We start from the raw sequence: 26542 nt of genomic DNA, 5'->3' as shown, positions 1-26542 counted from the left end.
TGGTGTATGGTTATTAAATTTGTTTGTGGGCATGTTTTATGATGTTGTGTCAAGTGTTATCCCACACTTATTGTTCCCATCACTTGCCCTATAACAAAAAATCAGGGGGGGGGGGCTTGTTTTGTTCTGCAACAGCACCAAATCAACTTTAATTCAACTTCCTGAATTTGCTGGTATATGATTGAGCCCCACCTGAAAAGAGCGGTTGTCTGGAAGCGCCTTTACAGTGAACGATAGCCGCTTAAACTGATTGGAGATCTACCATAAATAATTTGCTTATTTTGGCTCAGAAATAATGTGACTAGACTTTTTAAGTCTGCCTTTCAAATGCTGGACTTCTCTCTGCTAGGCAAAGCCTTTTGACGTGTTTAAGCAATACATATAAATGTGACTTTTATAATAGAGGCATTTGAAAACTGGAAACGTTTCTGTCTCTCTCCTTGCAGGAAGCAGGATGGTTAACAGGGATTAAGGAATCCGATTGGCTTCAATACAAGGATGTAGCTACTTATAAAGGACTCTTCCCTGAAAACTTCACCCGTTGTTTGAAGTAGTTCTCAGCTCAGGCATAATATACATGGTAGTAAGCTCGGTCCTTGCATTCTGAATTTCTCCAATACACAGGAGCCCACCTTTATAGTTGAGCTGTCATGGTTTACAGACTGGTGCCAGACAAAAACTTGGTGACACATATCAAATGAGCATGACTGCAAGAAGTTAAAGCTAGCATATTCTGAAACAGTATGTGGAAAAAAATGTCCTTATTTGTTCACTTTTACGTGGCAACAGGTTTGTTTGTACTTTGTCAGAGCTATGGTGATCCTGTAACCTGATCCTTTCCCATGCAAATCTTGATTAGCCTCCTCAATACCAGAACCTTAACTTCTCTGCACTAATTGTATTGTATTGAGTTGCTGCACTGCAGAAGACTTGATTAGTAAGTAATCCTGTAGTACTGAGGTCAAGCTATTTTAATTTGAGTGTGTTTTTAAAAAAACCTGCAAAGTTTTTCAATGTTATTTTCAAACGCACATACATACATACATACATACAGACAGACACATGAAGATGCATTGTATGTGTATATAGAGCATAAGAATCATAGGTGGCCAACTAGAAGCATATGTGCCAGAGTGACATTGACAGCAGGAAGGAATTGAGGTAAAGCTGGACAGGAATCGGAGGGTGCACACATCTGGTTATGACAGTAAGGCTACACACGCCTGCTTGCTGCCTAGGTTAGACTAGAAGGAAACGCCAAAATGGGTATGAGTTGCTTATGTACTATAATGTGCCCTAAAGCAATACTATCATACTTTGGCCTTGATTTATGGCATGCTCCCCAAAAGGTTGACCACCACTGATTATATGCATTTGCACATATCTTACCCAACATTGTAGTTCCTTGATGTAGTATTTGTTCATACAGGCATTTGCTCCGATTGTCTGGCATTACAGTAAAAAATATATGTTCCAACTGGCAACTAGCTGCTCCATTGCCAAAATATTAAGACAGTAATATCTGCATTTGTAATGCAAAATCATCATTCCAAAATGACAAAAATGTTATCAAACTCAAACCTGCTAAAACACCAGGGAAGGCATGGCTCAATCGCCTATATATTACCACCTGCTATACCTAGGGATAAGATAATTATGATAAAGGGTGTTATAATGCTAATTTTCTTACTTTAAAAATGGAATGGGTTGTATGACTAAATAAGATGCTAATCTAAGGAAAAGATAAACACAATATATTTTCACTATATGTATTTATGCAGCACACCTTCAACAATCCCTTGAAAGTTTAAAAAATGTATTCTGTATCAATAAGTCATATGTAACTATTATGTTTTCCAGTGTTGTGTCATTCGAAATAAACCTTTGATCAGCTCCAGAAGCAGCTCAGTTGCTTCTCATCACTTGTACTTTTTCATTTGCTTGTGTGTATTAAATATCCTCCCTATGCATCTTGATGAAAACAAAGCAAGTGGCTTCACAACTAGTACTTGCTCTGCAGACAAAAATCTATAATCAGAGGCACAGGGAATGTGGCATGAAGCCTTTGAATGTGGGGTTAGTACGCAGGAATGACCAAGTCACTGTCCCATATTCATTTGGCACAACCATGACTGTCCTTGCAGCCTTGTGATTTATCAAGTCTCACTTCTGCAAGAGTTCTGCTTCATGGCATCTACGCACTTAATATGTAATGGCTACCTTTTAGCTTAATTCCTACCGTATCTGAATGCCATGGGTGTTGCTCTGCTATAGTTGTATTCTGGGCTACATGGGGTAAGAAAATCACAAGAGCAGCTCCTACTGAAAATTAAACAGACTTTGGCAATACATTCCCCCCTTAGCTTCTTTAATCTACAAGCTCTAGGCAAGACGCTGAATCCCACACCAACCAATCAGAGACACTATATCCCATTGTCTGCTCTAACTAGAAAGTCTTTTTGTACTGGACAATGTACACAGCCATTCATGTGACCCACTGTTTCAAATAACCAGCCCTACTTAGAAAACATACTGATAAAGTTTTACCACGTCTCTAATTTTCAGAATGTTAACTGCATCAGCTGGCATTTACATTTTTAAAAACAAGACCAAAGCAATCCATATGGCTTAGAAACTGGCAGCACTAAGCCTGCTGTTTCCATTTTATCATCAGGCACAAGAGATCAAAACCTTACATTAACATAATAGTTTATAGTTCTATTTAAGAGGAGGCAAGGCTTTCCCTCACATGTTGAGAATGTACACCACACAAACACATCTTATTAATGTGTTCCTTTAATTTACAAGGAGCGCTTATCTCCATCTTTTTTTAAAAAAGAGTTAAAAAATAAAAAGTAAAATGGACGACATTAACAATTTTGTGAATCCAATTCTTCATTAGATGAGACTTTCATCATAAAGTATTACTTCATATACTATTACATCTATAGGTTAGATTCACAAGTACGCCATTCTCCAGTGGCTTCCTGGTCATTAGAAAATGGGCATCATCAAGCATCATTGATACATTACACACAAGCACTTTTTCCTATTAGGCATGATTCAGTCATTCTCTCATATGAGATACAGAATTGGTGAGGTATTAACAGAGCCCAGGGATAGTTTCCCTTGATAAATAAATAAATAAATGTTTCTGCTATGAGTTCCAATAATAAGTGAAACATAGTCATCATTCATTACAGTTCCAAGAGTAGCAAATTCTGAGTAATTCCACATTCTGGTTTTCACTCTGAAATAGAAAGCCAAACATTCAAATGCAAGACAGCCAGCAAAACTGAAACACCACCACACTTCAAAACTGGAGTTAAGGAGAAGGGAACCTTTTCCCAACCACACCTGTTTTCTCTGCACAGGGGCTTGCTGGATAGAGGAACATTCAACCACTGGCTGAAACTGTACAGCCAAGAGCAGGTTTATCTGCTGCTTAATTATGTAGTTACACGATACCCAGCTGTATCTTGTACCTAACCTCACAACCTGTATCTATGTCTTCAATATAAGACAAATTTATTTTCTTACTCAACAGCGCAAGTAAAGCGCACAGAAATAAAATGCTACAGTGAAAATTTGTTCTATACAGTGGTACCTCTGGTTACGTACTTAATTCGTTCCAGAGGACTGTTCTTAACCTGAAACTGTTCTTAACCTGAAGCACCACTTTAGCTAATGGGGTCTCGCTATGCAATTTCTGTTCTTATCCTGAAGCAAAGTTCTTAACCCGAGGTACTATTTCTGTAACCTGAAGCATATGTAACCCGAGGTACCACTGCAGTAGTATTTGGGGTTTAGCAATCTATAGTCTAATCTTCAAGCCAATTGTATAAATAATACACATTGGGACAGGAGAACATGCAGGTTACAGCTGCTAAATTGTGGACAAACTCTTGACCCAGTGCTTCAAATGTAAGAACTTACCTATTATTTTTTTGTCATATTTGCTATACAACAGGTTTTTCACTGTCCTGTTTTTCTTCAGATTCTTCATCAGATCCTTAAAAACCCAAATAAAAAGTTATAATGCAAAATGAAGCTCATAATGATAATTTTTTACATTATATATCAATCATCATGGGGAAATACCGTATTGGTCTGAATATAAGCCTCACCTTTAAAATTCAAGAGGAAAAAAGGGAAAAAAAGACCGCAGGCACTCACACCCGTACATGGCAAATGTAGAAGAAAATCCTACGGGTACCATTCCCCCACACTCCTGGGCTACTATCTGGGGCCACCCCTCCCTTACGGAATGTGCACAACAAAGAAAAATAACATATTAATGAGATACTGCAGAAGCCCACTCCAGCAAAAACCATGGTATTGTGTTAAGGATTCTTTCCTTATCCCTACCAGACAGTGAAAGTGCTCACCACTATGATTGGTTTGAAAGCAAATCTCTGGTTCTTTGAAAAACCCATCTGAATGCATAAACAGCAGCTCTCTGGAAACATCACTGGCACAAGCTTTATGAAGTCTCGAAAATATATTCTGGCACCAGCCTCTCATTTGAAACGAAGACACAATTCTCATGAAATATATGGTGAAATAAAAAAGCAAAAGAGTTGGACTGATATATATTGTACCTGCAGCACCCTAAATCAAAAACTGGCCTTGCAGTAGCATAACTAATTTACAAATGCAAAAGTTTAGATTTTTATAAGGCAGGTCATGTGAGTATTTGGGTTTTCTGGAATTATGAACATATAAATTAAGATGGACATGGTAAAGGCATTCTAGTTTTTGGAATAGGGCAAACGTGGTTTTTTAAAACTATCCCTAATATGCTGAATGATTTTTCTACTAGTGGATGAGGAAGGACATAGCTCAGCAGTATAATAAATGTTTTACATGCCGACTACTGACATCTACAGTAAAAGAGTAACAGGATCTCAGCTTGAGACCTTGCAGAGTCACTGACATTCATGAGATAGATGGACCAATGGCAAAACTCAGTACAAGGCAGAATACTGAACTGACTATATGTTCAGAATGATAATAGGGATCCACTTCCAGCCCCCAAGAATGGAACAATGATCTCTCTTGCGGGAGAGTGGTTAAGTAATTCCCTTAAAATCTACGCAAGCATCAAGTTATGTATCTGCAATAATTTTATTGTCTTACAGAGAAAATCAGCTTCAGTCCTTCTGTACACCAAATAGTGTTTAGAAAAAGTATTGTTTCTTCAAAGTCAGTATCACAGCTACAAAATAATGATCTTTGATTTGTTTCAGCATAACTGTGTCCCCTACTCCTGCAGTAACTGAAGCTCCCAAGAGCCTAATGCTCATCACTTTCTTTGCTCACCACTAGATGGAGCTAAAAGAAAATTAATTCCAATTCTATTTCCTCACAATTCCCCAAAGCAATCCAAAATTCACTGTATTACTGACATTCACTAGTGACAGTCATACAGCCAATATCACCTATTTAACAAACATACATATGAATAAGGCAGAACACAGAGGTAGCAGGCTGCTTTGCAAACCTTTTAAAACTTTAGACTTGCACCCTGTTAACTTTCTTCTCACACTTGTCTCTCGGACATCAAGATGAGAGATCATCTTTAACCTATCCTCTAAGACAGGAGTGTCCAACTTCCAAGAGACTGAAATCTACTCCCAATATAAATAAACTGGCAGTGATCTACCCATTGGATTGACCAGAGTTATTGAGCTTTTTGGGGGGAGGCTTCATCAAACTTTGTTTTTGTTTGGTTGATTGCTGAAGATCATGCGATCAACCAGGATTGATCAGGAGGAGCCTGCAATCGACCAGTAGATCACGATCGGCCAGTTGGACAGGCCTGCTCTAAGAGAACAAAGGAGCAAGCATGGCTGCCTCGTTCTTCCCTAGACTAGTTAGACTAGAACCAGAAACTGTTTGATGCAACAATAAACAACTGTATTATTTTCTTACCTACAAGTATCTCTGTGTGTGTGTGTGTGTGTGCGCGTGTGTGCGCGCGCGCACGCACGCACGCAAGCTCCCAACAAGTAAAATCTACTCTCTAACCAAGATGCACTAGCTAAATGCTGCTCATTCTGCATACTAAAGGATTTGAAAACATAACTGACAGTGTTATTCCAAAACCTATCCAGTCCGCGTCCTGTTTCCCATAGCAACAAATCAGGTGGCTATAGGAAACCCATGAGCAAGGCATGATTCTTTCCTGTTCTTGTTCAGAGGCATGCTGCTTTTAATACTGAAAGTAAAATATACAGTGGTACCTTGGTTTACAACCATAATCCATTCCGTAGGTCCATTTGTAAACCAAAACAGGTTGTAACCCAAGAAAAAAAATTTGTTCGTAATCCCAAAAAAGGGGTTGTAATACAAAAAAAGGTTGCAAACCCGGACACACACTTCTGGGTTTGATGTGTTTGTAATCCAAAACGTATGCAAACCAAAGTACCACTATACAGCCTTCATGACTTTGAACAAGCACCCCTGCCTGCTGCCCATGCCCACGTCACCACTGGCTGCTGACGCTCGCTGCTCCTGCCTGGGCACACAATGGCCTAACCCCTGGCTCAAAAGAAGGGAGACGAGGGGCTGGGGCAAGACGGGCCTGCTCCCCCCACCCCAGTCCTGTTTCGCTCAGGTTGGCGCCACAACCTCCTGGCACATGAGGGGAATGGATTCCCCATGGAATTAACATACCACAACTTCCAAAATACCATTTTTACACGTGGCGTCCTCCCCTTCTTTCATTTCGCGGAGCCACAGGAGCCTTTGCGGCCTACCTGTCTTAGGAGCTATGAGACAGAAAGGAAAATAAAAGCAGAGGAAGAGGATACAGATAGGAAATGTCTGGGAATCCCAAAGTCTAAACTCAGAGACCCTGGCTTATGTCTCGCAGCAGGACTCAGGATACACCCTGGACCTCAACCTTCCTCTGTTCCCTCCCTGTGTCAAATTAAAGATTGTAAGCCCCCTCGGGGCAGGAACCTCTTTCTCAAGGGTCAAACGCAGTGATGGTGCAAAGAAATAACCAAAATAAATCTTGCTACGCTCCTGACCTGTGGAAGCTGAAGTCCGCTAGAGGCCTTTCCCTTAAAACCAAAGCTGTGTACACACTATCCATCGGGTCTCAGTCTGCAGAGCTGCATTGCTGACAGGCAGGGGCTTGGACCTTAGAAATGCAATTGGCAGAGAGGGCTCTGTGTGAGGTCCTGTGTGAAAGGAGCATGGTGCACTTTATGTTCCCTCTTCCTTGGACCCGTGTTGGATGCAGACATGCCTCTTCCGCGTGTGCCTGGCATTGGTTATGTAAATTTCAGTTTTGTTACAAAAGTTGGGTGCCGCCAAAGAAAACTGACATTTACATAACCAACGCCAGGGGGGTCCAGGCACTCACCCAGGGTCCATGTTCCTTGGGAGACTGGAGACACAGAGACGGTCAGCGCTCCAAGAAATATGCTTTATTCTCCTATTGCCACTTTCCGTCTGGATGGAGGGAATCCGCATCTGACAGCAGGGTCTTGTCAAGAGGGGCTTGTTCTCCACAGCAGGGCAGCCCTGGAGTCCAAGGCCTCTCTCCCTGGCTCTCCGATGGGCCATCAACCCCCTTTGGCATGTTTCTGTCTCTATCCCAGGTGAGGCCCTGGCTTGGAAAGAAATTGGAGCCTGCACTTTCCCACTGACCTCCAATCTTCCCTTCAATACTTCAAATCCTCAAAATCCTACCATTTATTAATCTCCAGGTTTAGGGGTGTCCCCTGCAAATCCAGAACAGTATTTTGCCTGCAGTTTTTATCGCTACTGTTGCTGTGAATCAATGTATGATAATAAAATAAGGCGTATTTTTAAAGTTCTCAGCTTGCTGCCTGATTCTTTCTGAAGTGGTCTTTCTGAAGTGAACTTGCTCCAAACAAGGTTTCGCAGCCTAACTCCTTGGTTTTGCTGCTAAAGAGGGGATTTTAAAACTCTGTTCATCTCACATTTGTGGGTGTCTGGAGGAATAAATTTCAATTAATGTATACTCTCCTTCCTGTTAAAACCCATTCCACACAGGGGCAAGATCCTGAAACTTTGGGAAATCCTCTTTAAAAAGATCTAGAATGTGTTTAGGATCAATGAGTGTGTATGTTGCCATTTTACTGGAACGACCCTGTGATTTAAAGGTGGGATGTGAAAGCAACCTTAAAGAGAATAGAGGCATGGAAAGGCCATATGGTTCAACCTTGTAAGCAACCAGATATTCACAACAGAAAATATAATCTGGGGACCACAGCTGAGGACCTGCCAAGCTTTCAACATCTGTGGACAAGTCAAGTCAGGAAGCCAAGCCACACGCACCAGTGACGGGTGACAATAACAATAATAATAATGTTTCTATGCCACTCATCATCTCTGGGCCTCAGAGCTGCTCCTACCTTCAGATTTCCTTCTCATGATCACTGATGGGCACACTTGATCCTACTACTGATCCTGAAGAGCTGCCCAGCCCAGCTTCATGTCTCCCACCAAGTGCCCTCCTTCTAGAACCCACCGCTCTCAACCGACTCTCAACAACCTCCCCCCCGCCCAACATTCCTCTCCCTTTCTAAGCCTCCTCCAACCTTCCGTCTCCACCAGAATTCCACTCTCTCTCTTCCCCCCTCCCTCCCTGCTTGACATTCACTTGGGAATTCTAATAGAATCACCTTACTTACCCTATTGCAAAAAGGGAGGAAGAGGTTACAGATGGGAAATGTCCGGGAATCCCAAAGTCTAAACTCACAGACCCTGGCTTATGTCTCGCAGCAGGACTCAGGATACATCCTAGACCTCAACCTTCCTCTGTTCCCTCCCTGTGCCAAATTAAAGATTGTAAGCCCTTCAGGGCAGGAATAGCGATAGGAAGGCCTGGGAAAAAACCCAGAAAAAAATTGAGGGTGGGACCAGGTTTTCCCCCTTTTTCCAAAGCCGGTTTTTTCCAGAAAAAATGCAAAAAATAGTTTGATATACAGTGGTGCCTCGCAAGACGAAATTAATTCGTCACGCGAGTTTTTTCGTCTTGCGATTTTTTCATCTTGCGAAGCACGGTTTCGGAAAAGTTTTGGAAAAGCTTCAAAAATCACCAAAGTCTTCAAAAACCTCAAAAAAGGCTACCACACCGCGTGCTATGAGTTGCTCCTCGAAGTCAAGTTGCAACTGTATTAACGGTGTTAAGAAAAAGGAAACAAACTTGCAAGACGTTTCCGTCTTGCGAAGCAAGCCCATAGGGAAATTCGTCTTGCGAAGCAACTCAAAAAACCAAAAACCCTTTCGTCTTGCGAGTTTTTCGTCTTGCGAGGTACCACTGTACTTTTAATATTCCACACACTATTTCCCCCCTAATTTTTCCTTTAAAATGGTTTTGGGGGGAAAATGGGGAAAACCCCCCCCCATTTTTCTGGTGTGTTTTTTTCAGGCCTTCCAGCTTTGGAGCTCCCTGCCAACTGACACCAGGCAGGTGATCTTACTGTACTCTTCCCAGTAACTGCTCAAAACGTTTTCGTTAGTGCCAGCCCATCTGAACACGTAGAAGCTGCATGCGATTTACTTCCTTTTAACCACTGTTGACTTTAATCATCTTTTGAATACTCTTAAATACTTGCTTTTAACTGTGTTTTATCAATCATTTTAATGTTGTGTTGTATATTTTTGTAAACTGTTTAGAAAGCTCTCTTACCATCATGTGGTTTATAACATATAATAACAAATTCAATTTTAAAAACACACACACATCTTTTCCTTTCAAACGGAGTTGGAGCCTTAGTGCAACATACTATTCAGTAAGTGGATGTTGGTTCCTTCTGGGCCTGGCATGCAAAAAATTTGCCTTATGCTGTGCCCCGGCTGTCCTCAAGTAGAGATGGGAAGGCCTAGAAAACCCCCCAGAAAAAACAGGTTTTTCCTGTTTTTCCCCAAAGCTTTTTTTTTTTTTTTTTAAGAAGTCCATGAGAAAAATAACAAAGAGGAAGAGGAAGAAGAAATGGAAAATGATAGTAGTTCAGAAAATGAGAGAAAATAAACTGCATGTATATGTTTTGTCTTCTGTTTTGTTTTTTTAAAGCACTACTCAAAAGGTAGATCTTCTATGGAGCTTAAATACTGATAATCTGATTATTATTTATGTTGATGATTTCTTGCTTTGTTGTTTCTTTTGAGGGAAAGGAGGGTGGTTACCTGTTTTAATGCAAGCATAGTACTTTTATATACACTACGTTTCACGCAATTTGTAAAACTACTCCACCCTGAACTTTTTTTCATTTTTTCCAAAATTTCCATTTTTTTTTCTGCAGGAAAGGGGGGGGGACATCTTTTTCTCATGGCTTCAAAATTTCCGGAAATTTTACATCTCTACTTGGAGCCATATTTTCCCTCAGTAAATCTGTCTTTAATTCTCTTTTAAATCCATCATTACATTCTGTACCTGCAAATAGACACAAAAGTGCAAAAGTACTTGAAGCCAGTATTAGCACTTGATTCCAGTAGATGTCAGATAATTTTTCTAGACCTTATAGATTTTGCTTTCAGTATTTTATTATGGTTGTGGATTTTTGGATATTTTATTGAACTAGTATTGTAATGGCTGGTTGAAATGCAGGATACTGTACAAATATCATAAATAAATGCAGGTGCCAACTTTTAAATTAATTTATTCTGACTGCAGGCCTTCAAGCTTTTTTGACTACAATATTTAATATTTATACAGTGGAACCTTGGTTTAAGAACAGCTTAGTTTATGAATAACTTGGATTAAGAACGCTGCAAACCTGGAAGTAGGTGTTTTGGTTTGTGAACTTTGCCTTGGAATAAGAACATGGTTAGCTTCCTGCTGAGTGTGTTCTATTTGTAAATTGAGTCCCCCGCTGCTATAGGAAAGCACGCCTTGGTTTAAGAACGTTTGGTTTAAAAACGGACTTCCGGAACAGATTAAGTTCGTAAACCAAGGTACCACTGTAGTCAAAAAGAATGAGACAATTGAAATCTGAATAAAATCAATCCCTAAAGTGCCATGCATTATCTTGATCTGATGAAAAACCTCAGTACCTGCTTCAGATTCAGGTGGGGAATAGAACTGTCCATCAGAGGGGAGTCCCGAGTGAATAAGAGCAGCTCGTTCAGAGGCATCCTGCACCAACAGTAGTCCTGAAAGGAAATGAAAGCATTCCATGACTACAGTATCTTTCAAAGGAAGTGTCCAGCTTTTAAAATCTAGGGCTGTGCACAGTCCCCCAATTTCTCCGTGGCTCCAATGGAGGGGGGGAATCAGGCCAACCCACCCTGAAATACGGGTCCCAAATTAGTTTGGGAGCATGGCAATGTTTAATTGGGGCTTTGGTTATTTTAATAGGGGATCAATTCTAGAGGGTGGCCCTTTGCAAGCAGCTTCTGATTCCAAATGAGCACACAGGAAAGATGCGAGGTGAGGTGCAGTTTGCAAGTTAGTTATCTGCAGGGAAGCCACCCTACAAAGGAACACCTTGCACTGCACAAGATTGTTGCTGCCGCACAAAAGCTGTTGAGTGGAGGCATCAATCCCTTCAGGGTAGGGTGTACGGCAGGAAGGAGAGTCAGGTGGCATCAGGCTCCTACCTTCTCCTGGGAAGACACAACTGGAGGTCAGGTAGATCTCAGCCTTTTCATGGAAAAGGCCATGCCTTGTCTCTTCTTTATGCCTGATACCCTGACAGCGCTGGATCCCTAAGTCAACAAATCTGACTCACAGTGATATGTGGCTATCTCAACCCAACTCATCCAAGGCCTGAATCCCTTTCAATAGGTCCAATTTGGTTTGGGATTTGGGTCTCACCTGAATTCAGTGCACAGCCCCTAAAAAGAGCAGTAACTGCAGTAATCTTTAAATGTCCTTCTTGTATGAATGTATTTCAGGGAAAGTCATTATAACAATTTTATTCTGTGGATACCACAGCATCACTCTCCCTCAAGCCCTATGTAAGAATATTGTGTACTTGAAGTTCCTTCTGTTTATAAAGTAAAGACGCTTCCTGGGGCAACTGCTAACTGCACTGTAAAGAAACTTACTGTTTCCTTCTTCTGCTTCTTGTGGTAAAACTTTGAAGTCTAGGAACCAGGTTTCAATCCAGGCAAGAATGAAAGATATGATGGGCAATACATAGCCAAAAGCCCCTTGAGTTAATAGCTTAAAGGGGATACATGAAGAGGAGAGAGAACAAGTTATGTCAAAACATCTCACAGCAAAACAGTTACATGATATAAATTAGAATTCACTGTTATAATCCATACCTTGGACAGAAATACTTTTGCTAATAAAAAGGCACTGGTTACTGCTGTTGTAAACTGAAAGAAATATTAAGAGTTATGAAAGAAACAAATTACTTTTGAAATCCATAGCACGACACCATAACAGTTAACCACATAACTACAATTGTCCTCATTAAGCTCTAAGCAATACTCAGCAATCTCACTGTTTGCTAATGTTATGGCCACAGGGTGTTTAATAAATGGGCAGAGCAATCCTACTAAGTATAGGAAACTGGTGGAGTTTTCTCTGACTTAAATTCAGACAGTTTAAATTACCCCTACTACAAGCTCCATTCAGGGGCAGGACTACTGCCAGCTGAGCCAGCCTAAGCCTGGCAGAAGAGAAATGGGCCTTTAAAATAGGTTGAATTATAACATCATTTTTGCCAGTGATAAGTTCCACCAAGTTGCTATGTCAAATCACTGAGCAGAAAGTTTTAGAAAAGTCTCTCCTCATTGCACCCGCAGTGTCACGTTTTTGCAGCTTCCTTCAGCTTAAGTTCTAACAGCTGAGCCCCAGCTGAGTTGGGATGCGGGAATTTAAGTAAGCATAGCCCCAACTGACTCCCAGCTCAGCACAAGAGCTTCCTATTCTAAACTTGATCATTCTGGCAGATCTTGTGTTTGGATTGTGTCGTAAATGGTATTGGCCAAAGATTAAAAAATACTTTCCATACTTCTGAGTTTCCCAACAGAGGAATTTGCATCCACAGGACACCCACAGAACTTTGCTCACCATTTGAAAGCATGTGTAATTTGCAATATACTATATGCATTCCCACCTTGTGAAAGTAAATCCAACCAATCCTAACAACACAAGCACACAATTTCTCTTCAAATTCCTCAGAAAACAAATCTTTAACACAAAGAGTTGGGCAAAGTTGATGCCTGTCTTGCACATAACTGGTATTCGTGGCTAACTAAGTCCCTTCTCCACTGACATGAATTTGCACATTGTAAGAGTTATGCAAAGGGACGTGGGTGGCGCTGTGGGTTAAAACACAGAGCCTAGGACCTGCCGATCAGAAGGTCGGTGGTTCAAATCCCCGTGACGGGGTGAGCTCCCGTTGCTCGGTCCCTGCTCCTCCCAACCTAGCAGTTCGAAAGCACGTCAAAGTACAAGTAGATAGCTAGGTACCGCTCCAGCGGGAAGGTAAATGCCGTTTCCGTGCGCTGCTCTGGTTCACCAGAAGCGGCTTAGTCATGCTGGCCACATGACCCGGAAGCTGTACACCGGCTCCCTCGGCCAATAAAGCAAGATGAGCACCGCAACCCCAGAGTCGTCTGTGACTAGACCTAATGGTCAGGGGTCCCTTTACCTTTAAGAGTTATGCAAGAGGAAATATTTTTGTTAGCTAGTGCAAATGCAAGTAGAACACGAGAGCTACATCTCACACACCGTATCATCTAAATACCATTTTTCAAAATCTTCCAACTTTTAAACTTAATTTGAAGTCTACTACTTACAGCTATTGCCCACCAGTGTTGAAGTCTACACAATGCATATGCAAGTATCAAAATCATAAACCGAAAGACTGCCAGGAGCTATAGAGGAAGGAGGAGGGAGAGAAAAAGGCATTAAGGTCATTTTTTAAAGGAACAAAATAATAATAATCAGAAACTAAAATTATATACAGTGGTACCTCGGGTTACATACTCTTCAGGTTACAGACGCTTCAGGTTACAGACTCCACTAACCCAGAAATAGTACCTCGGCTTAAGAACTTTGCTTCAGAATGAGAACAGAAATTGTGCTCCGGTGGCGCGGCAGCAACAGGAGGCCCCATTACCTAAAGTAGTGTTTCAGGTTAAGAACAGTTTCAGGTTAAGAACGGACCTCCAGAACGAATTTAGTACTTAACCTGAGGTACTACTGTAAGTGATTTCTTCACAATCTAGATGACAACAAACATTTTCTGTGTGACACACTGATTTTACAGTTCTCCTCCTTTCGTTTTCATGAAGTCACTGAAACTGCATTTGAGCAATACTGCTGAGCAGAGTTTCTTCTTCAAGCGGATAGAAACTTCATTAAGAATAAGAAAATTCTGAGAGTGTAATTGACAAATATCCTGTCCACTCTTAGAAACAATTTTAGGTATCCAATTCAGGCAAGTTTCACAAGACTACTTTACATTATAATTACTAATACAGTTGTACCTCGGGTTAAGAACTTAATTCGTTCCGGAGGTCTGTTCTTAACCTGAAACTGTTCTTAACCTGAAGCACCACTTTAGCTAATGGGGCCTCCCGCTGCCGCCGCACCGCCGGAGTACGATTTCTGTTCTCATCCTGAAGCAAAGTTCTTAACCCGAGGTACTATTTCTGGGTTAGCGGAGTCTGTAACCTGAAGCGTATGTAACCTGAAGCGTATGTAACCCGAGGTACCACTGCAAAACAGAATTAAGATACAGGAAGCAAATACTTACGAAGATATCAAAGTACGAAGAATGGTAGTCATACTGGAGGACTTCTTTTTCTAATGTTTTCTCAATGCCTCCATTTACCTACAGAAAACAGAATTGATCAAGCTATTAACATAATTAATTTTCAGTTTTTGAAAGCACTTCAGCAGAGTTCTGTGGTTCTCCTTTTCAAAAACCAAAACCACATGGTGCAAAGCAATTCAAAACATACATACAATAAATCACTTGGGTCCTAACAATATAGCAGAACTGAGTTGAGAATAAAACCAAAGAGACTCGTGCAAGAAGTCTACTCACAGGAGCAATGTAAGATGGGAGCCACAAACACATAAGTCACAGCTCCATTTCCATGCAAAGGAAAACTGCAACAAGATTTTTACTTCCATGGAATAAGAGCTTCAAATGTGAATACAAGTTCACGGTTCCATTACCCTTTTTGATCAAGCAGACTACTGTATGAGCAGCACAAATCACCCCCGGAATACGCCCACCCTGGCATTTTAACTTCAATCATACTAGAGATCCAAGGCTGAATCTCATATGCAAGGGTCACAAACATTAGTGCTTTGCTTATCAGAAAGAAGGAAAGGCCTGCCATGTATACACACAATTCACCACTTCCACCACCATTCTCTTGATTATGGCCATTTACAGCCATGCAAGTGAACACAGACTTGTTGTGTAACCAGATGCATTAACAAAGCAGTTCAAGACTTCCACCAAAAATCAACTACTGTGAACAGGAACTTATCATAATATAAAATAAAGATCACTTGCCAGCTACCACTGGAAGATGCAATTAGAAGTCATGAATTGGCTTAATTGCTGCTGGTTACAGACAGATTATACAAACTATGTAGAAAGATTCAATGCTCCCTTAGCATATTTGTTTTAATACATGTACAGGTATCACAAGCTAACTGGCTGAAAGTTCTCATATAAAAAAAACCCTAGTGTTGTTCGCAGACAAAATCAAACTTCTTCCACACCTCTTTCTTACCTAGGTAAATAAATAAAGAGCCTTTTACAATACTCCTTGCATATTTTTATCAAATGAGTAGGCTGGTTATGGGACACGGGTGGCGCTGTGGGTTAAACCACAGAGCCTAGGACTTGCTGATCAGAAGGTTGGCGGTTCAAATCCCCGCGACAAGGTGAGCTCCCGTTGCTCGGTTCCTGCTCCTGCCAACCTAGCAGTTCAAAAGCACGTCAAAGTGCAAGTAGATAAATAGGTACCACTCCGGCGGGAAGGTAAACGGTGTTTCCGTGCGCTGCTCTGGTTCGCCAGAAGCGGCTTAGTCATGCTGGCCACATGACCCAGAAGCTGTACGCCGGCTCCCTCAGTCAGTAAAGCGAGATGAGCGCCACAACCCCAGAGTTGGCCATGACTGGACCTAATGGTCAGAGGTCCCTTTACCTTAACATTTAGGGTGGTTATGAAGCCAAATTTTCAATTATTCACAAACACACCATGCTCTTGTATGAGCAGTTGGCCTACTGCATACCCAACATTTAAATTACTAGGCTCTTACAAAGCAGCACTGGTTATGAAGGCTACAGATTTATAGCCAACTAATCCAAGAGAAATAAATAAATAAAAATTAAAAATTGGCCAGTAGCACCTTAGAGACCAACTAAGTTTGTTCTGGGTATAAGCTTTCATGTGCATGCACACTTCTTCAGATGCACACAAAAGCTTGTACCCAGAACAAACTTAGTTGGTCTCTAAGGTGCTACTGGACAATTTTTAATTTTTTTAAATTTATTTTGACTGTGTCAGAACAACATGGCTACCTACCTGAATCTATAATCCAAGAGAGTTTACAGAACAGAAATTCATAAAATTCTGGCATCATGGTGGCTCCCTGATGAAAACTCTGATATGTAGGAACATGGTGGAGTACCAGCCTACTTGAGCACTTATACAGAAGGTAGCAATGCACAAACTGAAGCCATCTCTGCTTACACAGGTGATCTGTAGCTGCAATTCATGCCAACCTCCTCCTCCGTATCTAATCTGTTCACTCTTTTCCCATAAGTCCCTCTAACCTTCCAGCCTCACTTTTCAGGGGCAGGGTGCAAAAGCCTTTTTCTGCTCACAATTTGTTGGATCCAGGCCTTTCTGTCAACATCAAAGGCTGTTGGAAAATGTTTATTCTACAGTTTAGACAAGCCTTCCCCAACCTGTTACCCCCAGCTGTTTGGGACTACAATTCCCATCAGTCCCAGTCACCACACAAATCCCCAGCTTTACACCCCATAGTACACATGAAGGAAGCCCTTCAATTGGCTAGAATAGAATACTTTGTTCAAGCATAATTTCAGGGGAGGGATCCTGTGGTTGCCAGGGAAGACCTCTTTGGGCACATCCAGTGCTTTTTTGGGGGGGGGGGCGTGCTGGGTATGCATACCACAAAACATTTTGTGAATCTAAGTTTGGCCTCATTGAGGGGCAGTATTTCAATATGGGTACGGAAATGAGAGTACCCCTAAACATGTTTTTAGAAAAAAAGCACTGGGCACAACACTGGTAAGCCATGATGTAATCTGCATCTTAACATTACTGTTTCAATTATATTTCATAGTCGAATGCAAAATGTTCTTATTTATTATTCTGGACATTCTTACTCATCTGAACTGAGAGTGAAATACCTTCCAGAAATGGTTGAAAAATTCAGTGCAATCTTACACTGCTGAACTGGTTCATTTTGTTTGTTACAACTCATAAATAAAATTCAGTTTCAAGATACTAATTTAGCAAAGACTAGAGAAGCTCACTATTCTGGATCCAAACTTTTGTCAGAAGTACAGTTTGAAAGACACTCACATTTAACTCTATTATCCACAGCAAGGTTATAAACAAGAGGTCAAAGGTGACAAACAAACAGAAAGTCCTTCGGACATCAGATATGCCTTTTTTCTCTCTGCTTTCATAAGACTCAATTCTTGCCATTAGCTGTGCTGGGTTGATGGAATGAACATCCCGTAAAGAAGGATGAGAGCTCAGACTGCTGCCATGGGCATTTTCTTGATCGTCTAACAGCCGACTCATCCTGTCTTTGGTTACAGCAGCTTTTTTCCAGTTTCAACATCACTATCAGGCTTATCCATATACGAGATTTCTCTAGAAAAAAAAATTCCACAATTAGTCATGTCAACATGACCATTATTAATAAAGAAGCCCTACTTCATCATGTAAACACATCACAACTTAATAAAAGTGAGCTCAAATGAGTGACATGTTGCCAGGCAAATATAAGGTGGGGAGGAAGTTCTACATTCTTGGGGGACAACCTAAATATGAAGAAGCCTGTAAGACTGCAGATTGGGGGGGGGGGATTGATGCTGGGAAAATGGCACCATGAACTTCTACAACCTACAGAACACTGGAGAGCACAGAAGAAAATGCTAAAGTACAGTGGTGCCTCGCAAGACGAAATTAATCCGTTCCGCGAGTCTCTTCGTCTTGCGGTTTTTTCGTCTTGCGAAGCACGGCTATTAGTGGCTTAGCGGCTATTAACGGCTTAGCGGCTTAAAGAAAAAGGAAACAAACTCGCAAGAACTCGCAAGACGTTTCGTCTTGTGAAGCAAGGCCATAGGGAAATTCGTCTTGCGGAACGACTCAAAAAACGGAAAACTCTTTCGTCTAGCGAGTTTTTCGTCTTGCGAGGCATTCGTCTTGCGGGGCACCACTGCAATTTATTATTCGGAGAAGTAACTTCTTGATCCAATCTGAGCAGTTTTGCCTCCTCCAGGATAGAATTATCGCTGCCTAGAGAAATCAAGGATTCTAGTGTAGCTGTGGTTGTACATCACTGTGTTCACATTCCCCCTCACACACACCAAAAGGTAGCAACCATTTCTAACTCAATTTTTATTTAATCTCCCAAAATAATTACTAAGAGTTTTAAAACGTTTTTAAAATGCCACTTCAATACCATTAATATTATACTCATAGTGCAGGCTGGGGAAACTTGACTATGAAAGAGGGACTGACAACAGTCCAATGTACAGTGGAACCTCGAGTTGAAGACGTAATCTGTCCCGGAGGCATGCCTGCAACTCGAAGCGTTCACATTCAGAAGTGCTGCGTCTGTGCGTGCGGCGCAATTTAGCACTTCTGCGCGGGTGGCGAAACCCAGAAGTAACTGTTCCAGTACTTCTGGGTTGCCACAGGGTGCAACTTGAAAAGACATAGCCTGAAGCCGACGCAACTTGAGGTATGACTGTAGTGCACTGTTTTATTGCAGATAAGAGGTGGATCAAAAAACTATTTGAAAAGCAACAAAGAAGGGAAATAATATTTTTTTAGTCCCCATACCAGTTCACAGTATCCTGTAAGTATGCACTAGTAACAGAAAACTGTGCACCAAAAGATTTTTTGAAAAAAACAAAACACTCCCAGGTTCAGGGTTGGCAGCTGAAACAGCACTCCTGTTAGGAGCTGGGAGTGCACTGCAACATTTTGTTACAGGACAACTTGGTATTCTTCTATTCCTACATTTATGGAACAAAATATTATTTTTATGCTTTTCTCCCCAGTGTGATCATTACAGGGAAACAATGTTTAATTTTTCATACATAGTGTAAGAACAGAAAAAATAACTGCACCTCTGACATAACTGCTCAATGACATTGTTTCTCATATCCAGCCTGTATAATACTGGAAGTCTATTTTTTAAATATATTTTCCAGTTGAAGATAGAACCTTCTGTTAATCTGGACCTTGCCAGGCCTGCAGAACCAGAAACTACAGCAATCTGAAAGCACTTGGTGGAGCAGCCACAATAGATCACAATAGGCGGAACGTACAACTTTGTGTCATTTTAGTGCAAACTGGTGGGAACTTTGTGTAAGATTTTGCTGCCTGCAATGTGGAATCTTGGCATCCTGGTGGATAAGAATAAAGGTGGAAGAAACAGCAATGAAGCCAAAACAAGAGGAAAACAATAGCATGTTTTGGCAAGCCAGTGCTAGAGTATTTTGAAGTGCTGGGCATGGAGAAAGGCAGGTAAAGGACGGGCCTCAGGTATACAATTTCCTATTCAAGGAAGGACTATTTAATATTTTGCACTAACTTCCTCATTCATCTGGACATACCAATATAGTGCAGGTGGTAAATATTAAAGGACAGCAGAGTTAACAAGTGGGTAGCTAAGCCTCATTGCCTAGATTCATGACGTACCATAGCTACTGGGATGTGTCTTGATACTCAGCTGCATACCTTTCCTGGTGTCTCACTTGCAGCTAGGTGAGATATGAGAGTAGCATTTTTCCAGTTCATTATGTATTTTCACATTTGAAAATGAGTGGAGATTAATTCATTCTTGAAGTTCAATATTAATTTATGTTTATTGTATTAATGCAACCATTATATATAAACAGACCTGAGGGAACCAACAATTAATTATTTCCTTCTTATTCAAAGAGACTCAAACACCGCTAATAAAAAGACTACAGAAGAAACACTACTTTCCACATGCCACTACATTTGTCAAGTTACATATTAACTGTTTGGAAAAAATGCAGCCATGTGGGTTTTCTCACTAATTTATATTTTAAAAATTCAGTTAGCATTGGGAAATTTTCAGATGCACTAGAGAGTGATCTAATTTAGCATGTTTATTTCCCTGGTATTTATAAACAGAGCTAAAACCATTGAATACCAACCTTGCCTATTATTGTATTTGCAGTTGCCATCCATTCATTGTTATTAAATAACTAGCAAATAGAAAACTTTCCACACAAAAATAAAGCACTGGAAAATTAATTGTCCAAAGCTTGATACCTAAGCATGATACCTAAATAAGGTGGCAGTATTTTAATTTCTTATTGCTTATTATGAAAATGGATACATAGAGAAGGAAGAAAATCTTACCAGTAGTTACTGTCAAGTCACTAGATAAATTTTACTATATACCAGACTAGAAAAAATTCAGGTGCCTTATTCTCTAGATATCTAAGGGTTTTCTGCAATTTAAAAATAAAACAGAGTGAAGCAAGAGGGGGGTGGTAATAGGCTAGAGTGTTAATGAATTAAAGAGAATGTATCCAATGAAGTAAATGGAGAGTGAAGTAAACTATAGGTCAGGATGTGGAATCAGAAACATTTTTATACACAAACATTTTTACTAAACAGGCAACTATTTAGCTGCATATCTCATTATGTAAGTAAAAACAACAAAAATACATACCATTATTAAAGATATACTCCTCGCCAAATTGGTATACATTGGAAAAGATGGAAGATGCAACTAATCTCTATTATCAAGAATGCTTACAGCATCATCAAGTCAAATGTGTAATAAAGTATGCTGTTTACATTATAAGCAGAGAGTACATTTGCACTGTCAACTCATCACTAATCCCAAATGTAAAGAAAAGAACTTCCAAGTATTTAGGAATCTTCTAAAATACTGAAATGTTGTGCCTATATTTTGCTTGCTGACATGATTTATTTATTTTAAGCCTTCTTTATGTCACTAACATTAATATCCAAACTCATAATCTTACTGGGCATGCCATTTATCTCAGTCTGTTTTCCACATATATAATGGAAATTAGTGGCCTATCTTTGTTTCTACCAAGTATGACAAAGATGGAGGAGTGATTTGCATGTTTACTCGAATTCAAAGTAAATCCTGACACGTACCCTCAAGAAAATGTGCATAGGATTGTTGCTGTAACCTATCAAGATACTTTTCCTACCACCTTCTGCCAATTCTCTATTCAGCCCTTAAACTGGAATTCAGTAGCTGAATACCTACATGGCACCACCTCTCTTCCTTCAAATGCCTTTTCAAAACCTGCTTTGGCATAAATGACAGCTTTCCAACTACAGTGGTACCTTGGTTCTCAAACTTAATCCGTCCCATGAGTCCGTTCGACTCCTGAAACTGTTCGAAAACCAAGGGACAGCTTCCGATTGGCTGCAGGAGCTTCTTCAACTCAAAAGCCACGTCAGATGTTTGGCTTTTGAAAAACGTTCGCAAACCAGAACATTTACTTCTGGGTTTGCAGCGTTCAGGAGCCGACCTGTTTGACAAAGAAGCCACCCAGGAACCAAGAAACCATTGTAGTACTCATAATAAAATATCCCTATTTCCTCCTTCAGTTAAAAAAAAATAAATCTATTTGTGATTATCAAAAAGGTTTACAAGTTGAGTAAGATAATATATCATCTATAAAACACCACATTCAACCAAATAAAAGAGCAGCACGTTAATACACGCATATAAAACTTACAGTATTTTTCGCTCTATAAGGCACACTTTTTCCCTCCTAAAAAGTAAGGGTAAATGTGTGTGCGTCTTATGGGGCGAATGCAAGCTGAACAGCTATCCCAGAAGCCAGAGCAGCAAGAAGCATCGCTGCACAGCGCTCCCTATTGCTGTTCTGGCTTCAGGGATAGCCCCTCAGTCCCTTCCCCCACCTCCCAGAAAAGCCCCCAAGAGCCACGCTCCCTTTAAAGAGCTGCCCTTCTCCCTCCTCGGGGAAAAGCCTGCAAGCGCCGCACGAACGCTCCACACGGCTCATTAAAGGGAGCGCTGAGCAGAGCCTGGGATGCATACAGGCTCTGCTCAGTGCTCCCTTTAAATAATTTTTCCCCCTACATTCCCCCTCTAAAAACTAGGTGTGTCTTATAGTCAGGTGCGTCTTATGGAGCGAAAAGTATGGTATCATGTTCTGAGGTCAGCATTTATGACCCTGCACTCTGTTCTGCAACCATTAAATGTTCCGCGATCAGTACAAAATGTTTGGCAAGTGTTCTTCTTCAGCAGTCTAAAGAACAACCTCTTGGGAAGAACAGTCTAGCATTATAACTGGCTCATTTCCACAGGGCCATCAAGAGTCATCTATTTAGAGTGTCTGTTTAGACAAACTACAAACAGTAGAAAATGTTTGTCCTTGGCTTACCCACATCATTTGTTTGCCGGGGGCAGGGGAAGTAAGTCACAAGTCCAGGTTTGCACAAAAATGACAAACCAAGCGCTTCAGTTTGCTGCTCTCAGTACACAAAAGGGAAGGAGCAAAGTGGGGACTTTCAGTGGATAGTGCTAATTCATGTTAAACTATAGTTAACCATTAAATATGGGTTAACATTACATGCAGACCAGGCTACTGAGGCTGTGCTATAAAATTCAGTCATATGTAATTTGGTACATAGTTTTACAATGAAGAATGTTAAAAGCCCGTACTTTTTCAGCATCAGATTCTGCTCCACTCTCCTCCCAGCTTTAGCTAGGTATTGGTCTCCTCCCAATTTAACTAGTCTCAGAAAACACCTGCTGCCACATCACCATATTGCATAAGTATCACACGCTACTGCAACAATTCTTCCATTCAAAGAAGTAACAGTCCATCACCATGAAGTAATTGCGCATCTCTATCCATCTCTCAAATACAAGTCTGACAGACAGACTGCAACCTCCGAACACCATACTTTAGACATGATCTTATCTATTTATAAATATGTGGAAATTTTTCAGATTAATTGACCTACTTATTTCACTAAGCAGATATACATGTTTACATACACTACTGAGGACAGATGAGTCATGGACTATTAGGGTTGGGAGCGCCTTGAAAGATAAAAGCATTGTCTAATACATCTTTCATGCCCTTAAGCAACAGAATAATTTACTGTGCAATTTTACTTTTGACACTACTTGGAAGCAACTCTTATCCTTACTCCTCTGGGGATCAAAAAAAGATAAAATTAGGCAGACTGACAGAACAGTTCTAAACCCTAATTCTTGCTATTGGTGGGGGTTGTTATGATGGAGGTGACATCATAATTGACCTCTGTCAATTTCTGCTGTCCTCTGCCCTAGCAGGGGGTAAAGGACACCACTGCAGAAGCCCCCAGTGTGCAGGAAGCTACTACCAGTGGTTCTCCCACTGATGGTAGCCTGAGGAAAGCCTCAAAATGTGGTATTTTGGTGTGGGGCACCAGTGGCATTAGGTCCTTGGGGGCCTTCAACTGCAGCAGCCTGGAGCTAGCATAGCACCATGTAAAATAAATCCAGTCCCCACTTTCTGCCATGGTTGGTGCAAGTGGTGCATGGGCCTCAGGTGCACAGGTCAATCTCCTACTTCACCACGCACCTTCCTAGCTGGGGATCAGGACTGCTCTGTAAAGCGTGAAGTGGAACCTCATTTGTAAGACTTCATGCAGTTATATTTTAAGATGTACAGTGGTACCTCAGGTTACATACGCTTCAGGTTACAGACTCCACTAACCCAGAAATGGTACCTCGGGTTAAGAACTTTGCTTCAGGATGAGAACAGAAATCGTGCTCTGGCGGCGCGGTGGCAGCAGGAGGCCCCATTAGCTCAAGTGGTGCTTCAGGTTAAGAACAGAGCTCCAGAACGAATTACGTACTTAACCCGAGGTACCACTGTAATCCAAAAACACAAAGTATGAGCACATCAAACTCATGTTTCATACAGGAATCCTCATCAGTGATCTGCATTAGATTGGTGGTTTCTACACTCCACAAACAGCCCTTAGAAAAGATCCCAATCATCAAGATAATCACGTTCGGATGATACAAAGTTTTAAAATAGGCAGTCAAAAACCATCACTCTCTTCAAGCAAAACATCTCTCAGCCAAGTTACGAATGACTAATTTCCGCAGCGTCTGCTGGCTGAATTCAAGCCACAGAGGCAATTCTGCTATTATTCCCTCAACCCCATTAACTGCGACAGCTCACAAAACCCAGATTCTTAAAGCAGTGGGATGCTGGGAATTTAACGACACATTCTGTATTTTGCGTGTTTGCATTTCCAGGGCTCTGTTATTTCGAAGGGTTCCTGTTATCTGCTTTGGGCACAAGCTCATCCACAGCGGAGTACAAGTCCAGCCCATCGGTCCATCCAAGCCCCTTCCCGCGGGGGGAGGGGAGACGAGGGGGGGAGGGGGGGCGGCGGGAGGCCGAGAGGTTAAACATGGGGCGGGGTCGGTGGGTCCACTGGCGACAGGAAAGAGGAAGGGAAACCGAAACAGGGAGAAGGGACGTGACCCGTGAAATTTAACTTGTGCTATCGCGGGGGGGGGGGGGGTGAGGAAAGGTCACTAAAGCGACCGCGAAGGCCGGGCGGGGCGAAGGGGCCTTATCGCCGGTGAGGGGACTCGGGCGTCGCGCAGGACGCGGGGCTGAGGGCTCCTTACCGGGACGCGCCGCCGCTCTCGCTCCTGGCCGTGGTGGGGAGGGAGGCTCAGGCTGGCGGAGGAAGCCCCGCCTCGGGCGGCTCCTCCCGCCCCGCCCCGGCCGCTCCAGAGGGCGGGCAGAGGCGAGGCGACGAGCGGCCGCTTCCCTTAGCAACGGCAAAGCGGGCCTGGATTCGGAGGCGGAGAGGGGCAGGTGCGCGCGCAGCGGCGAATTTACCTCAGCCCGAGCAGCCGAGGGGAGTGGGCGGGGCTCGCGCCTCTGTTCCGCCCTGCGAGCCAGGGGGCGGGGCCTTGGCGGAGCAGGTGCGGCCAACGGTCGCTCTCAGCGGATGGGTGGGAGACGGTTGGTTGGCAGCAGCCGGGGGTGGGCGGAGCCTGTGTGACGCAGGCGGCGCCTGTCTTCGGAAAAACGCAGCCTCAGGGCGGGGCCGCCTGAGGGCTCCGAATGTTGACAGACTCCCAGCATGCCCTCCGCGTGGACTTTGCCGGCGGGGGCTGATGGGAGATGGAGTCCCAACAGCATCATAGACCGTGTCTGTATTGGATGGTCAAGTGGTTGCCTTGTCATTTATTTTTGAATTTGTATACCAGCTTCATAGGAAGATCTCAGGGCTCACGGCATAAAAGTACATAATAAAAAATGCAGAACAGCAACAGAAACGAAACCCCTAACTGGTAGCCAATGCTGCAAAAGACAGAATCAGGGTTCAACCTTAACAGATTGGAGAACTTGGCCCAAACTAATACAGTAGTAGAATTAAATTCATTTTTTCCTTTTTTATTAATTTTCCAACATTTTTTAGACAAACAAACATATATCTTAACTGTACTTAACCCAATCTTAGTAACATTGTTAAGTGACTTCCTCGGATCCCCCTGGCTGAGTTTCAGTGTATATCATTGTAACAGTTTTCCAAAACCAATTTTCTCATAAAATTAACTTAATCACTTAACACCTTTCTTTCTTTCCATTTTAACTTTAAACATATTATTCTCTAACATTACATATTTAAATCCTAAGCCCATCTGGTATTTGCAAGTTTTTCCAATTAGGTTATCTTAACATATTTAACTAAATAGTCTTTGAATTTTATCCATTCCTCCTGGTACTCCTCCTCCTTCTGGTCGCGGACTCTTCCAGTCAGGTCAGCTAGCTCCGAAAAGTCCATCATCTTCATCTGCCATTCCCCAGTAGAATGAAATTCAGTGGGGACAAGATTCTGCACTTGGCAAGGGGAACCACCTGCACAAATATAAGATGGTTTGCCAATAGCACATGTGAAAAGGATATTGGGGTCTTAGTGGACCACAACTTAACATGTCAGACCACACCTGGAATACTTTGGGTGCCACAATTTAAGGATATTGACAAGCTGGAAGGTGTGCAGAGGAAGGAGTTTTGAGCACCCTTCCAACGGGTTAGTTTTCATAATTTCATAATTATAATCAGTCAAAAAATACAGCACATAAAGCTGTGTGAACTAGGTCTATTAAACACCAATGAGTGGCATTTTTGATTAATTTCCATTGTTCCAATTATGCATTGGGTGTAAGGGATATCCATTTTTCCTCTTGTAGATGGGCACAATTGTTATTTTCTAATATTTTTTATCATGATTACAAGCACCAAATGGTTCATATGTATACACAATACAATATTTACATGTA

At 41.7% G+C, this 26542-nt stretch overlaps 2 protein-coding genes across 10 annotated transcripts in view; one reads left to right on the top strand and one right to left on the bottom strand.

Annotated features, from left to right (window-relative positions):
- Positions 1–1928, top strand: part of AMPH (amphiphysin) — a 91206-nt gene extending 89278 nt beyond the window's left edge. For all 5 annotated transcript variants that reach the window (XM_083468809.1, XM_083468807.1, XM_083468805.1 and 2 more), the window contains one exon: positions 447–1928. In XM_083468809.1, coding sequence (XP_083324935.1) covers positions 447–554 — 108 coding nt within the window. In that variant the 3' untranslated portion in view covers positions 555–1928. The remainder of the gene's footprint in view (positions 1–446) is intronic.
- Positions 1036–25193, bottom strand: STARD3NL (STARD3 N-terminal like). 5 transcript variants are annotated; one of them, XR_014517945.1, is made up of 9 exons: positions 24875–25072; positions 17527–17823; positions 14703–14780; positions 13741–13818; positions 12256–12309; positions 12034–12151; positions 11038–11136; positions 3789–4012; positions 1036–3593 (listed from the first exon to the last, which is right to left on the bottom strand). XR_014517945.1 is itself a non-coding variant. In XM_083468895.1 (9 exons), exons 2-8 carry the CDS (start codon positions 17749–17751, stop codon positions 3960–3962), a joined length of 705 nt encoding a protein of 234 aa, XP_083325021.1. In that variant the 5' UTR covers positions 17752–17823; positions 24875–25111; the 3' UTR covers positions 2779–3250; positions 3937–3959. The 5 variants fall into 5 exon arrangements, 4 of the variants coding, with proteins under 4 accessions (XP_083325021.1, XP_083325022.1, XP_083325024.1 ...); XM_083468895.1 differs by having other exon boundaries at positions 2779–3250; positions 3937–4012; positions 24875–25111; XM_083468896.1 differs by having other exon boundaries at positions 2779–3248; positions 3933–4012.
- Between the last annotated feature and the right edge of the window lie 1349 nt (positions 25194–26542).

This window comes from Podarcis liolepis (assembly GCF_965112155.1).
Source record: "Podarcis liolepis genome assembly, chromosome: 12".
Classification (NCBI taxonomy): domain Eukaryota; kingdom Metazoa; phylum Chordata; class Lepidosauria; order Squamata; family Lacertidae; genus Podarcis; species Podarcis liolepis.
Note: the sequence above shows the minus strand (reverse complement) of the source record. Positions and strands in the feature narration are given on the sequence as shown.